The 19,249-nt window shown below is 42.3% G+C and overlaps 1 protein-coding gene across 3 annotated transcripts in view; it reads left to right on the forward strand.

Annotated features, from left to right (window-relative positions):
- Positions 1-19,249, forward strand: part of LOC138487944 (calcium/calmodulin-dependent protein kinase kinase 1-like) — a 1,547,719-nt gene that overhangs the window by 1,130,417 nt on the left and 398,053 nt on the right. For all 3 annotated transcript variants that reach the window (XM_069614593.1, XM_069614594.1, XM_069614595.1), the window contains one exon: positions 18,633-18,720. In XM_069614593.1, coding sequence (XP_069470694.1) covers positions 18,633-18,720 — 88 coding nt within the window. The remainder of the gene's footprint in view (positions 1-18,632; positions 18,721-19,249) is intronic.

Consider the following 19,249-nt stretch of genomic DNA (forward strand, 5'->3'; position numbering starts at 1 on the left):
AAACCTCTGAGTGCACAAGCCTCGTGTGATATCACAGTGGATTGCAAGTGCCCACTAGTGACATGAGTTTGAAACCTGAGGTTCCAGGTGGAAAAGGGCTGGTACACAGAGCAGGCGATGAAGCTCTGTCATCTGGCAGCATTGCTACGTTTGCCAGTTCTTTGCCATCCTACATGCTGATGTCACTAATCTGCCATATTTGGCTTTCCGGCGCCATTGGTGCTGGATAACAAATCTTGTGCTCAATTATTAGTGTTCATGGTTTGCGTAAAAGACAATTGCCCCAGCTTCTTTTTATTGCCACCTGTTCAATCCAAATGGACTATTTGCATGAATGCCTCCATTGCATCCTAATATTTTTCCTCGCTGCCGATGATATGTCTAAGACTGATCACAACACCTGCACCTCAGTAGTTGGCCACATAGGCTCACCCATCTATCTCTTTGATTTCTTCGCCGTCTAGTCTCCGAAACACACAGGGCCTCATTACAATAGTGTCGATCCGGAAACAACAATGCCGGTAAGCCTACCGGCACACTACAACTCTGGGGGCGGATGCCGTCCCACCCGTTAGGGTCAGACCTGCCAGCCGGGACGGCACCCGCTCGCAGAGTTCTCACAGAAGCACCGGCACTGTTGTTAACTGTGCTGGTGCTCCCGTGTCGCTATTCCCATGGAGTCCTATGGAATCGCATGGGAATGGGGACTAACAAAACTACTGGCACCTGACTTTCTGGCCACCAGACTCGGAATAGCCCAGTAGCACTGGAAAGCCAGGTGCCGGTAATTTCTTTCGGGTCCGGCAGCAACCCGCCGGTTTTACCGGCAGGGTTACAGCCGAGCCCGTAATGTGGCCCCTAGTAACGATCCCAGACAAGGAGAGTGCAACCTTCCAGCCTTTGCTTGAATTTTTCCGTCATTATTAATATGCTGGTAGCAGTGATAACGTATGATAATTTAAATACCACTTGTTTTTAAAACACCACCTAGTTATGAGTTGGGATCACGTGGGCTAGTTGCTGCATGGAGTAGATAGCCAGGACTGCATGGGGTAAAGAGGCACGTGCATCCCGGGCTGAACTACCTTTGCACCTGTGAGTATCCCATGCAATCCCAATGCATAATTATGTGGTATTTTATAACCAAACTGCCATTTAAAATACCAGCCGTTTTTCCAGCATATGCATAATGAGGCCCATAACCTCTGGGTACTTTTCTGTCCCTCTGTGGTGTACTTTCTCTCCCCTCTATGATCTGCATGGTTACAAGTAAAAATATTCCAAGCCCGACACTTCTATTGAGAATTAATTTTGATGGAAAATGTAAAGGTCGCACTGGCTGTGTGGGGATTTATCAATGCTCCCAAAGTATATTTAAACTGATTGTGGTCTTAATTGAATTTGTTTTTCGATAACTGTTTTATCAGGTATTGTAATGTTGTGATATGTGCTTGTGTATGTTTTATGCTTTTGATATTCATTGTAGGATATGATGTGTGAAGAAACGTGCTTTACTAATTCTTGTTCTATAGTTTTTTTTAGTATGTACTACATGTATATCATGATATTGTAAAGGTTGCATTTTTTATTTTTTGACCATCTACAATAAAATAAAGATATCTATGTATTATGTCGGGATGGCCGCAGTTGGGGTTCTCTGATGACTTGGGTCCTGTTGGCCATTAGAAAGACCAAGAAGAGAAATGAGTGGGCACCACTTGATAATAGATCGGCGAGTATCAATTTTAAAAAAATGTAAACCAAATGGTCGATTAGTTCAAATATTTCTTATCCTAATTTTCAAAAAGGAGCTGGCTGTGATGAATTTGGAGACACCCAAATCCAAAATACATGTGCAGCAGGAGAAGACCAAGTGAGATACGAGGTCACACAGCCGCTCTCACAGGAACGCAATCCGGGTTTATAAGTGGACAAAAATCATTTCAAGTTCAATTAGTTAATAAAAAATATATGTTGTTGATTGAAGAATGACAACGTTGTGGTTCAATTGTGTTTCAACATCATTTTATCAAAGAAAGGAATCTCTTATGTGAGAAGTCACTAATACACTCTTAGTGAGGAAGAAATTGCCACATCAAGTTTTTCAATCAGACCAAAAAATTGCCAATGCATTTCGGAATAACATTTCCTTCATCAGGGCAGGTCTATAAAATAATGTATATCAAACCATCAAATCGAGTTAACCATCATCATGTGTCAAAACACATTAACACATGTCAGTGTCATATATATATGAGAATGTAAAGAACATACCGTTTAGTTGGAGTAACAGTAGTGGATGGTAAAGATGAGGAAGCAAATTTGAGAAAAAGAAATTAGAAAATGATGAGGCTCTATACGGTACGAGTTGAGGACAATGAGGTACAAAAAGAAAATATTTTACCTGAAATAGCAAAATGCGTGTGCTGTGTATGGCGTTGTCAGCTATTTAGAATTCAAAACTGCCTGATGTAAAATCAGCGCAGAAGAACATCCTTCAGCAGTATGGCTGTAATCAGAAAGCATATGTGTTGGTAAGCGGGTGAAATCTGTGTGTAAGAACCAGAATGTAAGCGTTAAGACAGGCTTACCGTGCTGGACACGGGGAACTGTGGTGCTCCCGTTGCCTGCTCGTGAAACACTGCGGCTGTAGCATCGAAGCGTCACTAGGGCAATGCTTCCTTTAAAAGACACGTGACCGCAAGACAGCCCAAATTGGCGCGCGGTTGAGAATGGGAGGCTGCATTCAAACCTGTGGGTTTGTTTAGGACAAATATGAATATTTGTCTGGCCTCATGGCTATTAATGAGGAATTGTGGAGTATTGAAAAATGGAAAACCAAAATTGAAATGATAGAAATAAAAGAAATACTATGCTAAAGTCAAAAGAGCCGTAAATACAATTACTATAAATGTCAGCCTGGCCGTGCCAAGGGCTGATGGCCCCTGGTAAGTGGTGTGCATTAAAAACATTAGTGACATGCAGAGGGCAACATTTAAGTTCACACATTAGCATATATATACTGTGTTATAGGTGGACCCCTTAAGGTCCATATGGTACCAAACATGATGTAGTGGCATTTGTCATACATAGAAGAAAACCTAACTACATGGTTATATATTGTAACGCTTTCAATTTATATATCTAGACCCCTGCTATGGTTGGTGTCGTCAAAGGCGGCACCTTGGGTCCCAGACACCTTGGGTTTTACCGGCAGGGTTACGGCCGGGCCCGTAATGTGGCCCCTAGTGACGATCCCAGACAAGGAGAGTGCCACCTTCCAGCCTTTGCTTGAATTTTTCCGTCATTATTAGTATGGTGGTAGCAGTGATAACGTATGATAATTTAAATACCACTTGTTTTTAAAACACCACCTAGTTATGAGTTGGGATCACGCGGGCTAGTTGCTGCATGGAGTAGATAGCCAGGACTGCATGGGGTAAAGAGGCACGTGCATCCCGGGCTGAACTACCTTTGCACCTGTGAGTATCCCATGCAATCCCAATGCATAATTATGTGGTATTTTATAACCAAAGTGCCATTTAAAATACCAGCCGTTTTTCCAGCATATGCATAATGAGGCCCATAACCTCTGGGTACTTTTCTGTCCCTCTGTGGTGTACTTCCTCTCCCCTCTATGATCTCCATGGTTACAAGTAAAAACATTCCAAGCCCGCCACTTCTTTTCTTCAGAATTTTTCTACTGCCCAAGGTCTATTGAGAATTAATTTTGATGGAAAATGTAAAGGTCGCACTGGCTGTGTGGGGATTTATCAATGCTCCCAAAGTATATTTAAAGTGATTGTGGTCTTAATTGAATCCGTTTTTCGATAACTGTTTTATCAGGTATTGTAATGTTGTGATATGTGCTTGTGTATGTTTTATGCTGTTGATATTCATTGTAGGTTATGATGTCTGAAGAAACGTGCTTTACTAATTCTTGTGCTATAGTTTTTTTTAGTATGTACTACATGTATATCATGATATTGTAAAGGTTGCATTTTTTATTTTTTGACCATCTACAATCCAATAAAGATTTTTATGTATTATATCGGGATGGCCGCAGTTGGGGTTCTCTGATGACTTGGGTCCTGTTGGCCATTAGAAAGACTCCTCAATATTGCACTGTTGCTTGATCCCCACTTGAGCTGCTTTATGGGAGTAATCCACGTGATGTCCTTGGCATGATTAGAAAGGAGTGAGACGACCAAGAATGCACTAGTCCAAGCTGGGCAAAATGTGTGCGGAAGAATAAGACTCATACCAACACTCATGAAGAAAGCATGGAGTAGGAACAGGAGCAAGAGAATTCCTACCTAAGATGTGTGCTCACCGACCTGTTTTGGGTTTGTTTGGGTGATGTTGGCACGGTCACATGAAGTGCCATCCATAGCACAAACAGGGAGCAGCGACAGTGCCATTTGTGGGCGCTGTAGGCCGAAAAGGAAACAGTGGAGAACTCAATCCACAGGCATAGCGTAAAAGCAAGACTTATTGTGCAAAGAAAACAATTGAAGTGCAGCAAAAGTGAAACTAAATTTTGAGGTTTCGAAATAAAAGGGATGAGGGCAACAGAAACAGGAAGTGGCGGGGATATTCACAAAGTCTCTAGAATAATCTCGGAAAAGAGTCTTCCCACGCCCAAACAATGTTCATCCAAAATGTTCAAAAAAGGTGTTGGAGCAAATGTGAACGTTGCAAATGTGTCATGAGCCGCATCAGTTTCATTCTCAGCCAGCCCCACATGCCCTCCGAGTCCTTTGGAGGGTAAGCCATACTTGTCCTCAATTTCAGGGAGCCTTGCCTAAAGGTGGGTAGAGCTTGTGATCCCACCAATGGAGATGCAGAATGGTCCGAAGGAATGTTGACTCATCTACCGGAATTCTTTGCAGTCACATGAAAACTGAGAAGTAATTTTGCCCCATATTCTTTAAAAGGCTCCACCTTCTTCCAACATATACCAAATGTTTCGAGGGCACCTGCCTGCAACAGTTCCTCTTCTTCAGTTCCCGCTCTGCTCCAGCTCTACCAGAGGTGTTCCGCGATCGCCCTCGGAATCCAGCGCTTCTGCAGCACCAGCAGCCTGTGCAAAGAGAACGCAAAGGATTAGACAATCACGCTCGATTCCGGAGGAACGTACTGCACGCAGCGCTACAGTCATGCGCACACCAGAATCTGTAAAAGCATTAAAAAACTGAGCAGACAAGTTTGCCCACTCGATTTGGACATGAACATTTCCTAACATAAACACTGAATAAGCCAAGCACATTGCTAGCAATTTGGATATGACATATGCATTGCCTAAGCCAAGAAAAGCTCTAGAGTTTGGAAAGCTTGAATGTTACCTAAGTCAAACACAGCGTTAGCAGGTTGGATGGAGCAAGCATTGCCTGAGCAATTAGTACCTCAATTACATGATACACGGGCTCAAAGAAGTAAGGACGTTTCGCTAACAAACTTCAACCACTAAGCGGAGATCAAGTGAACGAATTGGCAGTGAACATTTGGTGTTGGCGCTGGTTGCAACACACATAAGACTTTTGGGATATTCTTCATGGATACTGAAAAACATGCACTCAATGTTTTTCCTGAAGGCTATTTGGATCCACAGTGCTCTCACAGATACAGAACACTAAAAGTGAAAGCCGGGTGATATATACCATATTAGCATATGAAGAGTGTTTTTGACCACCTCTCAGCCAATCAGATTGTTTAGAATGCAGTCAATAACTATTGTTGTTGACTGCACTCTGAACATTCCGTCTTCAAAAGCAGACAGGGAAACAACAATGCAATTTGCAGACAAGATTTCTTCAACAAGACACTTCCTCTCTGAGAGGACCTTTCTGTTTTCTGCAACATCCTATTTAACGCACGAAAAAGAAAGCTAACGTGGTGAAATATTTTCTCTTATAGAGAAGTTTTAATTTTACATGACACCAAATGCATGCTCATGTTGAACCTGTTTCAGTTCAACGAAGTTTGAAATTAAAATGCCAACATTATGGGAACTATGCTATTTTAATATTACAAAGTAAATCCACTTTACATTTCCAAGCTTAGTTGCTTGTTTACTTTACCCAGTATTACAGTAGAAAAAAAGTATTTGCGATAAACCCTCCAAAACATGTACTGCTAATACCACTATAAACCATGACGGGGATTATTATCGTTGAGGTAGTGACCCTTGCCCACCAAACAGTCCTCCAATCTGATTACAGGGACAGGATCACAAGCACTCCAGAGCCACTGTGATCACAATCTACCACAACGTCCCATAATTCCTCTCTCCCTACTGGGTACTGCAGAGGCTGTCCCTCTTCAGCTGTTCGGGAACCACTATTGGTAGGGAGAATAGTTTTCCATAGAGCTTCTGGAATTGCACCAGGCCAGGTTGGACCTGACACAGATCTGATTCACCTCTCCACTCCTGAGACCTTGAGTCTGTGTAAGAAATGTCAGATGACCATCAGTTCTTCCCCCTTCGGTCATGGTCGGATTGTCAGGCCATCATCATTATAGCCCCTTTACCCAGGCCATGTACTTGGGAGACTTGGTTCCCGATAGTCCACACCTTGGCTCAATCTGAGGGAGGGATGCCTCTGGCCCCTAGACACCCCAGGGAGTTGACAGTTCAGCAGCTGTTTGCTTCCTGATCTTTGGGCTAGTATGTTCAGTATTCCTCACTGGGCTGGCAACTGACACCAGTTCCAGAGGGGAGTCTACTTCTTTGCCTTAGTATTTCTCTTGACGGAGGTTGAGGAGTGTGTGGGTTTAGACCCCACCAACGTCCAGCCCCAGGTCAACCAGGCTTTCCAGAAAACCTGCTATGTTACCCTTGGATGGCTCCAATGCATCCACACTGGGCACCAACCATCACCTCCAGTCTGCTCTCACCTTGTATTTCCAAATAAATGACTTTCTTTAAGCTTTCATCCGCCTTCTCATCCCTTCTGATTTCACCATCTTCTCCACCTAATATTTCAATGTCCCCTCAGCAACATTTCCCTCTTCCTTTCTCATCTCGTCTCTCCCTCCCATTGGTCTGTTATCATGGAATAAAGACACTATCACCTGCATCTTAAAATGTTTCCTGAGGCTTCCACCAGTGCTCCTGATAAGATTTTGAAGTTAGAGTATTGTACTCCCTGTTTTTTTAAAGTTGGGAGGAAAATGATTTTTTAGGGAGTAAAAAGCAATTCCCATTCCCAATGGGAGTATTTTAATAAGTGAGAAAACATGTTTTAACTGTAACTTTTCTATGCACCAAGTTAATAATGTACATTGAAAGACATACTTTCACCTTTTCAGAATGGTTTCAATAATAGTAGTTTCTTCCTTTGGCCCTATGTGTACTACTAGTCCAGACATATCCATCGAGCTGTGTGGGTGAAAGCAGGTGGTGTTTCTGTTTCCTATTTTGTTCTGAGTTAGGGTACTCCCTATTTTCATTTTCTGGGAGTATTTGCCTATTTTCCCGACCTCAGAGCCTGAAAGCCTTAAAATCTTCTTCCTGACAAAGCTATGGGGAAGTCGCTGCACTGCTGTCTGCAGCTGTTTGCCGCTGGCAGCAGCCTATCTTGGCTCTCGCCATGCTGTATTGTATTATTGAGCAACTTTGGTCTTTGTCTTTTAGTTACCAGCCTGCCCCCTCTTCTTTTCTGGACTTCCGCCCCTTGCCATGCCCGCCCCCAACCTTTACCGGGGGATCCTGAGACTGTCTACAATTACTGGTGTATTTATAACCATTCTCTTGCTGCTTATTTCTGTTTTCCTTGCTTTCCTCACTCTTATACGCTTGCTTTTCAACCCTGTTTCCAGACCAATCGCCCTGCTTCCCGCAACTAGGCTAATCTTATCTATCCTCTTCTGAATGGCCTGTCCCATACCTTTAATGTGGCACTCTGGAACTCTCGCTCCCTCAACAATAAAGCCCACTCTGTCCTAGATGTTTCCTATTGTCTTCATCTTCATTTCCTCTGCCTCACAGATGCTTGGCTGTCTCCTTCCAACACTGCTATTCCTGCTGCACTCTCCTCTGCCCCGCCTTTTTCTCCCATACCCCCACCCTTCTGGATGTGGTGGAGGTGTTGGCATTCTAGCCTCTGTCTCTGCAGCTTCTTCTACTCTGTTTATGGATCCCCCTCGCTTCCCATCCTTTGAATACCACTGTTCTTCTTTCTCTTGCCCCTCTTTGCCCTTCATTGCTAAATGTCATCCGGCTGGCCGAGTGTCCACCTTTTGCGACGATCTTGACCTTCTCTCTACTCTCCTGCCCTATACTATCTCTCTTTCTCTTGGGTGACTTTAACCTCCATCTTTCGCCTACCCATGCAACTTTACCATTCCTTTCTATTCCTGATTCCTATTCACAACTACTAATGGTTCCCACTCCGCTTTCTCATACATCTAGATCCTGATTTGACCATATCTTTTCCATCATCCCTATGCCTGCTTCAGTTAATGCTCTTCCAATCTACGGTCCTGATCACTCCCTTCTTTCGTTCTCCTTTTCGCTCCCTCATTCCTCTTCCACCTCTCAAACCTCATCTACTTTCCGTCACAGGGACATTCGGCTCATTAATATCTCTTCTTTTTCTTCTGCTACTGTCTCTACTCTTCCCTCTCTATATCTTTTCATCTCTTTAACTGATTTGGCCTCTTCTCTTCACTCTGACACCCTGACTGATGCTCTAGGCCTTCTTTACGGCTCTGTTGCTTTTACTGTATTACTGTGACATGCTGAACGCAAGTGCAGGAGATCAATGTATCTGTCCCTTTTATCTTATCTTCACTATACTCATGACTCACTGCTTCTCTGTGCCAAGCAACAATACTTTCACTCTCTTTTTACCTCACTCGCTTCTCGCCGTCGTCATCATTTTCAGAACTTAAATCTATTTCCTTCTCGTCGTCCTCCTCCTGTTCCTTCTGATCCTGCTTCATCTTCTTCCCTTTTTCGCATCGATTTTTCTAACTACTTTACTTCTAAAATCTTCTTTGGTCTTCTATTCCCTACTCCCTCTTCTCCTTCCTTTACCCCTAGATGTCCTACTTCTCCTATTTTGGTGATGTCTGCATTTCACTGTCTCACTGATGCAGACATCGCCTCTGCCTTAGCTTAACTTGGGCTCATCCCACCTCCTCCCCGGATGATCCTCTTCCTGCTCTTCTATTCATGACAGTTTATTCAAGACTTATTTCCTTTGTTAATTCCATTTTCAATACTTCTCTCTCATCTTCCACTGTTCCCTCTTAATTTCAATCATGCATCAATTGTTCCTATCTTGAAAAAAACACACTTGATCCCTCCTTGCCTTCTAATTACCACCCTATTTCTCTTCTCCCTTTTCCCTCTAAACTTCTCTAGCGTTTCGTTAAGTCTCAAGTCTCCTCTTTTATCAATCTTCACTATCTTTGACCTCTTTTCCAGTTGGGCTCTAGGCCATGCCACTCCACTGAAACTGCTTGTCTGTCACTAATTCACTTCTCACCTTTCGCCACTCAAAACTTTCCTCTATTTTTGTACTTCTCGATCTTTCAGCTGCATTTTACATGGTCAACCAAACTATTATTCTTTCTTCTCTTTCTGAACTGGGCTTTTGAGAATCTATTCTCAACTGGTTCTCAACTGGTTTCATTCTTACCTCTCAGGATGCACTTTCTCTGTCTCCTAGGCTGGTTACTGTTCCGCCATTCTGCCTCTGGCACACAGTGTTGCCCAGGGCTCAATCCTTGGCTTCCTCCTTTTTCCCCTCTATACCTCTCCTCTCAGCTCTCTCATCTCCTCTTTTTGGCGCGGATGATTCACAATCGTTCTTTCAATTCCTTCAATGATTCTATTTACTCTTCCTTGACTGCCTGTCTTCTTGCTATTCATCATGGATGTCCTCTCACTATCTCCACCTTAATCCCTCGAAAGCAGAAGTCCTAGTCCTCCCTTCTCTTACTATCCCCCATCCGTTACCTCCTTCTTCAGTCTGGTTTCCCCCTTCTATCCTTTCCATCTTTGTCGGCCCGTAATCTTGGTGTTATATTTGATTCTTCACTTTCCTTTTCCACTCACATCTCTTCTATCTTCCGTTCCTCCCGCTATCAAATTGTTAACATCCATAAAGCTCACCATTTTCTTACATTCTCTTCTACCAAACTCCTCATTTCCTCTCCAATTTTCGCTAGGCTATTCTAATGTTTCTCTCTTTGTGTTGGCATTCTGGCATCTAACTAGCTCCTCTTCCTTTTATCTATCATTCATCCATTTGGGTACTCTGCACAGTTTTCCCCTGCAAATCTATAGCTTATGCTCTAAACTCCATTCACTGGCTTTCTTTTTAAACTAGTCTACTCTGTAACTTCCTTTGTATTGTCTTCAAACGTCTCTATGGCCTTGCCCCCACTGTATCTATCTTCCTTAATCTCTTTCTACTCCCCGGCCCGACCACTTCGCTCTCAATAGCTTTTTTTCTTAACTTCTCCCCAATTCCTCCTGTGGATCATCTCGCTTCCGGTCCTTTGATCTGCTTGCCACCAAAAAATTGGAACTCTCTCCCTCCTGCTCTATGCTTTTTATCTTATTTCCCCTCTTTAAGTCCCACCTCAAAGCTCATCTTCTCTCTCACTGATCTGTCGGTTTGTTTTCTCTCACATGTTCATTTTCATTGTACCATTTATTTTACTTTGCTCAGCGCTTAGGCGTCAAGCGCTCAAAAAAATTCAATTAATACAAATACAAAAAATGACTAGCGAGTAAAAGAGGCTGATACACCCTTTATCTGTAGGACTGGTTTCCACTATTTAATTTGTCAAATTTGCATAATTGTTGGAGTAAACATCTTAGCCCCACCTTCGCATAGATTTTATGTCTTGCCCCCCACCTCAAGAGTCGATGTGGAAATTATGGGAGAGACTGAATGGTGAAGTGCCCTTGATGACCACAGAATCTCAGGGCCACCACAATTCTTTCCACCATGTCCATAGACACGTGACACAGTGGCAGCCCTGCATCTTCCAAGAGCAATAGAAAGACCAGATGCAGGGGGAAGAAGGAATTATTTGGCAGAAGTGGGCAGATGTTCTGAACCAGCCAACATATACAGTACTGGGAGCAGCCTATGGAGGCTCAAAGCCGATCTGCCATGTGATGGAGAGACTGCTGATGTCAGGCACAGAAATGGGGAGCGGCCATGAAAAGCGGCAGAATGTGATGCTACAGACGTGGTTCGAAAGCAAGGTGAGGAGGTGGATCTGGAAACCAGCCCCTGTGGCCATGCAGGGACTCTGTAAGTCTTTCTAATGAATAGGTAGCAGAAAGGGGAGTCCGGAAGGGAGAGAGGTTCATGGATACTCAATACTGCAGAAAAGGAGAACATAATGGTGTCAACAGAACAGTTGAGCGACACTGAAGGAAGACACTGTGTGATGAGTGAAGTGATTTGAGTGGAGAGAGACAGTTCCTAGAGCCATTGAGAAACTAAATGTGATATGAGACACTCTATGATGTAACTTACAGTACAAGTTCCTAAAGCCATTGAGAGACAAAGTGTGATTAAAAAAACACTGCCTGATAAGGTTCTACGAGCTCACATAAACTGATTTTTAAAACTCTACAGTTTGGTGAACACTTTTTGTTATGGGGTATTTCCCCAGGTCACTATGGACCTCATTCCAAGTTTAGCAGTGTGGGGGAAAACAGTGGTGATAGTTCCGCTAACAACACATTTTTTTATATCCAGTGATGTTAATGAATTTCCAATAATGGATAACTTTTAACGGACCCCCAATACTGAAAAACTGTTTTTTTTTTTCAAAATATATATTGGGGTGTGGTAAGGGATTAAAACTGGTGGGGAGGGGGTTGTGGTGGGGTTATAGACCTAGGGAAATGGAGGGCTTGTTGTGGGACCCCCCACATTTAAATGAAATGGGTATTTTTTCAGTATTTTAGGTTCATGAAAAATGTTTTCATTATTTCAGTTTTTGTTAAGATCACATGGAACCCTTTCTTTTCCATCACTGCCATTTTTTCCGCACCACCAGATCATAATATTTGGTGGATTTACCACTGGCAGAATTGGAGAAAAAGTGGCAGATTCACCTGGGGAATTGCACCACCCTACCACCATTTGTAATCCTGTGGTTAACCCATGGGTCCAAATGGCGTAACTGATTTAGGTGGTAATTTGACGGATTTACCAACAAATTACACTATATATTGGACATTTCCGTCACATTTTCCAGAGACAGTGATAGTGTAATTGTAGATGGAGAAACTGCATTGCGTCCTTAAAGATTTTAAGAAATTAACTGTACAGATAATCACTGCATTCTGGGATATGAAGGCAGCATTCCTGGTGATTTTTAGAATTGAAGGGAAAGTCAGTAAAATACATTGATGACGTGTTTATAGAAGAAAACTGCATCCAGGAATTTAATGGAAAAGTTCTTAGAGACTTTTAAATGGAGAAACATTGTGTCAGTACAAAGACATAAGACTGGACACACCATGTTTACTTAATACAACGTTTGAACTCTAGTTCCTTATCGTGGTTCATAATTAAATCCAATGGCCACACAGTACAAAGTTGGGCAGAAATCTTCAGTCCTTGTGACAATGATCAAGGTCCTCTGCTCACCCATTCTTTATTATTATAACCTGCCAACATCCCTAAAAGGCAATAATGCTGGCTATGGTGAGGTGTGCCATGAGGTTAACGGCCTGCTTGCAGGGTTAATAGACTAGAGCGAAGCAAGTCCACCACAACCGGCATTATTATCATTAGCACCTCTGTTTTTTCTTTTTAAAGGAAATCATTACCATACAGTGCCCCACCCATTGCTGTAAAAGAAATAAACTACAAAAAGATGGCCTCTGAGTAAGGAGAAAAAATAGCTCCTTTGCATATGAACAAGCACGTTCTATGTTTCTATACCAGTTGTCCCCAAAAAGGTGTGGACAGAAACTAAAGTCCAGAACTAAAAGGGTTAAGAGGAAAAAAAAAGAATTTAACTAAAATAAGTGTGTCTTAATATCTGGGACCACACTAAGTATGGACCAATGTTTGTTCAGTATATCCCTGATTTGAGAAACTTGACTATTGAAAGTAGCTATGAACCTAACTGGGGCAGAACCTTTATTCATTTTAGGTTTCAATGTAACTATTCCAGACAAACATTAGGCATTGCTTTAATATACTCGGAATTCATGACACAGTTGGGAACATGAGAGAGGAAGACCACAATAATTTTCATGGGCCAAGAAGTTTGATCTGTAAAACATGCATGATACAAAAGGCAAGTGTATTCATTCAGACTCAATCAAATGGGAGAAAAACAATTATTCAAAAGGGATTCTTTTTTAATAAACAAAACAAAATTCCATGAATATGTTCATTTGTTCTGAAAGTTCATAGAGGCAACACTACACAAGCAAAGTTTCTTAATAAGGAATACACAACAATGAAAAAGCCATGTCAAAATATCAAAACCGACTAAGAAAAAATGAATTACCTAAACAGAACCATCTTGAAACAAAGAAAAGAAAGACCAAAGGAGCTATGGTCACCAAGAGACTGTGACACATAAAAAATGCTATAAAAGACAAAATCCACATATGAAACAAACCACTAAACCTAAAGGCTCAAATTCGGGTCATGCACATAGGACTGCATAGGCATATCAGCCCTGTCTTCCGTGCAATTGCTTCATGCTAAATAAGATCAGAAAGGGCACATATCACAATTTAATCTGCCTCTTTCCCTGGACTGTATCAAACACAAGAAGCTGAAGTATTAGTCATCCATCAGCAGTAGCCTACTCAGGTTTCGGCTTTAAATGGCCAAAGAAGTTCACGGGCCAAGCCTTCATCAGGTTGAAGAAAATGTATGGCAAGATGGTTGTATTGAACAACTGTTGAAAACAACATAAAATAATATAGATTGTGTCACAAGGTACCTAGAAACATTTTCCAAGCACCCTCCCACCCGACTTGGTAAATTCAATACCATGTTAAAGCACGCTTGCTTTACTTATAGCGAAACAGTTGAAACTGTTCTTTCTTCATGGGAATCCTACGTTGGCGTCCCTGAGTCCTCTAGCACTATTAGAGAGCCTGAATGGCCAAATTGGTACAGTGAGCTTTTTGAAACAACTGGAGGACCAGTACTTTTCAGGAGATTCACAACTAATTGATAAGAGAACCAGCATCCAACCCGACAGTAAATATTGCATGTTCTACCATCAGACATCAATGACATTGCAAACCCTGCAAAAAGAAAGGACCAAATTGAAAGTAAACATCATGATACTTTAAGACAACTAAGGACCAACAAGTGTGTGTCGGGCTCAACTGTGGTACATACCGTGAGTGAAACTGGGATCGCCATCAAATCTGAATTATTGGAACACGATGCCAGCAACATCCCTGCGCCGATGTGTGCACTAACGAGAAAGAAGCGTAGTTGGAAGGGCATGCAATGCGGTGTACCGTGGGGAGTATTTGCGCAGAACCAAGCAAATTGTTTCAATGCGTACAAGGTGGCCCCTTTCCTTTTCCACCTCTGGCTTGCCATGCATTGAACCACCATGTCCAGATGTACTCCTTCATTAATCCAGGCGTGTTACAGGGCTCCTGAACAGAGTCCCTTAAAACAACGTGAGTGTTCACATAAAGGCTGTTTGAGTGTCATGTGACCTGGCAGCTCAAAGGAACAATGCTGATTCCTCGGCCGCCATGTTGGAATGGCTGTCCCAACTTTGAAAGTCATACTGTCGATAAGAAAACCTGAACCCATGGTCGATTAAAGTTGGATGCGATCACCTCAATTGAAAAAAGTAATGTAAAAATGATAAGAAGAAAAGGGTAAGTGGGTCAAGCCCGATAGTGTCCATGAACACGGGGTCCATAGCAAAACAATGGTAATCTGAACAAGGATTAAAGAGTTTCTAGCAGGTAAGGTTCCCAGACAAGTGCAGTCCAGAGAATCCCCTCATTCAGGTCTGACTGATGGGTCTTGAGCCTGAGGATCCAGTGTTGCTCCAGCCTGATAAAGCGATTAGAGATTATACTGTAATTATTCAGGTCAGGGATAATGTCATCAATGACCATCCATTCAATATCTGTCTGTGTGACCTTGTTCGATGTAGAGTTGCACAAATGGGGCCAGGGTGGTGTTACGGATCCTGGATAGCTGCTCTCAGATATGGGTGGAGACCTTTCTGGTGGTCATCCCAATCTACAACTTTTCACATGGGCACTGAACCATGTATTTAACATTGCTAGAATTGCAGTTTGTGTGTTGTTTCAAAGTCCAATTCACGTCACAGTAATTAAAAGTGGTGGCCGTGAAGCTGAACTCGCACACACTGCAATTACCACATGGGTGGTGTCCCGTGACTGGTCAAATTGACAGACGCCAAAGGTCAGTTAATGTTGTATTCCTAGCACCCATATATGAAAAACGGGAATGGACCAGTTTGTCACAAATGTTTGGTCCCCTCTTAAGGGCGAACAAACATGGTTGAGAGACTCGGGCTGTTCTACGATCTAGGCCCCAATGGTTTTTAAAAAAATTTCTTATCCTGGATGTGTTGCTGGAAAAGGTAGTCACACAAACCAATCTGTCACTCGTACTGGTTTTGGGTTGATGGAATAACATAGCATCCCTGTCTGTATAATAGGCACGCTTGGCAGCATGCTTCAGTAACTTAGTTGGATAACCTCTGTCTCTCATTCGATCAATACATATTTTAGCCTGCCTTTTATACTCCTCTCTATAAGAACAGTTCTTTCTAACTCTCAGAAACTGACTATAAAATACGTTCTCCCTCATGGCTCTATGGTGTTGACTGTTAAATAACAAAAGTGAGTTTGGATCAGTGGATTTTCAAAACAAAGTGGTGTATATTTTCTTGTTTGTGTTTTTGATCAAAAGATCCAGAAAGGGTAGTTCAGTTCTGGCTGACTGATAGGTAAATTGTAAGGGAATATTCTGATTGTTAAGCCATTCTATGAAGGTTTGTAAAATGTCCTCCCAACCGCTCCAGATCAAAAATATATCATCTATATATCGATGCCAATGCGTGATATTAGAAAAATAGGGATTATTTGAGTAGAGGTTTATGTCCTCAAACTCTTTCATCAATAGGTTTGCCAGACTGGGCACGATGGCTGTGCCCATGGATGTGCCCTTCTTCTGAATGAACAATTTATTGCCAAATGGGAAGAAGTTCTCGCATAACATGATCTACAGGAGCTCGGGTGGGAACAAGGTGTGGGTCAGGGCATTGATCCAATTTAGATTGAATGGCTCGAATGGCCTCATCTTGAGGAATGTTCATGTATAATGAATTAATGTTGCATGTAACAAGTAGTTGCTGCTCATGTTCAAAATCTGTAGCCTCCAAAAGTCAAATAGCAGATGTGGTGTCCTTGAAGAAATATCTAGAAATTGTATTAAGTGAAAAGGCTGCAACAAACTGTACAGATAGTTACCACGGGTTCCAACACTGACCCACAAAGGGAGAGAATAGGACACCCTGGTGGATCTAGGAAGTTTTTGTGAATTTTGGTTGACATGTATATTGCTGGAACCCGCAAGTCCCTGGGAGTAAGAAACATTGCTTTTTTTTGTGATAGAAACCCACTTTCGCCGCCTTCCGTGCAAAGCTCCTGGATGTACATCATTATTGAATCTGATGGATCAACTCGCACACAAGCGTAGTGGTCTGTGTTCGAAATCAGAATCCTGGCCATTCTTTCATAGTGGGCGACATCCATGATGACAATCCCACCACCCTTGTCGGCTGGTTGGAATATAATGGACTGATTCTCATGTAATTCCTGGAGAGCAGCAAGCTTCCAAGGAGATACATTTTTGGAGTTCCGGTTGAGGGTGTTAAAAACTGCCTGGGGTAACCCTTTGAGAACCAGATTCTCAAAAACCACGATCTCTGGTGGAATTTCAGAGTCAGGTGGAGTAAATGAGCTAGGTGGTCTGAATTTGGTTTGCGACCTGTCCTCAAGGTCTGTTCATGAGATAAGCTGCTAGTCTGACCTTCATCAAGTCGCTCCACATCTCCGTCTCTACAGTGGGAATAATTGTGATATCCACATTTTGAGAGCCATTGTGATATTTATTAAACTTCTAGTTCATGATCATGTTTCAGGGTGTTGTTCTATTAACCAGGAGCATTCCCATATAGAATGCTCCATTGCAAGGCTCTTCGATATTTGTTAGTGCCAAAGAGTACTTCTTGGTTTCGTGCACAGATAACTTACCAACAGACCATCATGAATTCACAATCTGATTTCAAGAAATTCTAATATGTGCTCTTAATAAGCAACAGTACACATTGACGTTGTTCTTTATTAAGAGCACATATTCTTCGAAATCTGTGGTGTCTATCCAAATGATAAGCAAGTCATTCATTAATCAAAACCAGTAATTATTTCCAAACTGACTGGAGCGAGCATTCATTTACTCCTGTCAGCCCATGAATAAATATGCATAGGTGGGAGCAAGTACATACATGTACATAATATCTGTAAATGTACACAACGTGTTTTTATGCATATAGTAATAATTTTCTAAAGAACCTCGCAACGTTTTTCAGTACACTTTGCAAAGTACGGCAAATTCGCACACCTTATTGGAGACACGTTGGGGCGTGCAGTAACCGGTGGGCTGTAGATTTTTGAGGGGATGTCTTTTTGAATTAAATAGCCAAAGTGTTAAAGAATTTCTGTTGGTGCAAGCTGTGTGCGGAGACCAGTAGCATCTCAGGACTTTTAGTACAGGCAAGAGAAAACAGCTGACTAGATTTTCCTTGTATGCTTTCTATCAACACTTTCTCTATGGCTCTGGTTACCACAGAGTTAATCCTTGGGTTTGGGAGTGAGCACAGTCTGACAGACCAAGCTTGGCTTGCTCGAGTACAGCCAGGGACAAGGGCCATTAATGGCCATTCTGCCCCTCAATTAGTGATTAACTCCATTAGCACCCGACGCTTCAGCCACAGTGCTAAAAGCAAAAATGGTTTCCAATCAAAACTTTTTGTTTTTGTTTTTGAGGGAAACCAGCTAGAAACAATGATGGCTAATGGAAAAAAAATAATTCCGGGAGCTCATAGTTAAGTCCCTTTACTATGTTCTGGGTGGCCGTCATTGCGGGCGGCGGAAAGAAGGTGGTGCATATGGAATGAAGGACTGCCAGAGCAAGGGCGTGGTAAAGTGGGTCCTTGTGTAGCGGTAGGAGGAGCTGGATTCGGGGACAGTCATGGGTAGCAAAAGAGGGTGCCAATTGGTTGCAGTTGACCGATCAGAAAATGGCTGACTGTGGAAGGGACACAGTCATATATTGCTGGACTCGGATGGACTTCTCAGTCTCCTAACTGGCTGATGCTCGCCCCACGGGTGGTAATATTTGTCTTTAAATCTTTAATGAAATGGGAAATGCGGCTGGCACCCCCAATTGTCCATGAGTATTTATGGCCCTGCATTGGATGTAGACATTTATGAAGACTTACTGCATGCATTGTCAAGTGCTTAATGACATCCATTTTTCATTTAAATCGCTTTACTCTTTCTGTGCATTGAGCTCATCAATTTAACCAGGCCATAACCATTTATTTTATAGGCCAAGCATCAGCGAGGAACTCAAGGATCTGATTCTAAAAATGCTTGACAAAAATCCAGAATCACGGATAACTGTTCCTGACATTAAGGTAAATCACATAAAAAATGAATTTTCCGACAAATTGTGTCCCATGTGAAAGATAGTATAAAAGTTGTCAAGCTATGCATACCAAAAGTATGGAGTCCTATTTCTGGGTCATGATGCACCCTTGTCCCCAATAGATGAAGTGGTCTTTGATGATATTGGCGGCTAAATAGAAAATTAATGCCCCAGTAGTTGCATGAGGGTCACTTTGAAACTCGCGTTGTAGCACTTCTCTGATGGCCAGAAGGCTTTTGCATCAACATGTGGAGGGTTACACAGAAGTATTCATAGGGTTAAGCCACTTCTTAGTTGTCCCGGAGACGCCTATATTTTCCTTCTAAATGTGGGTGAGAGGGAACATCTACCCAAAATCATAAGCTAACTGAGCAGGTATTTTTTAGTTTTACCCTGTTTTTTTACTTGCGGAACCCAAAAAAAACATGTAAATAAAAAAATAAAACATAAAAAAATCTTTTCTCGACATTATGGGCCTCATTACACGGAAGGTACCGGTGACCGTTAACCCTTACCGC

Source organism: Ambystoma mexicanum, chromosome 9 (assembly GCF_040938575.1).
Source record: "Ambystoma mexicanum isolate Mex_15411 chromosome 9, UKY_AmexF1_1, whole genome shotgun sequence".
Lineage (NCBI taxonomy): Eukaryota > Metazoa > Chordata > Amphibia > Caudata > Ambystomatidae > Ambystoma > Ambystoma mexicanum.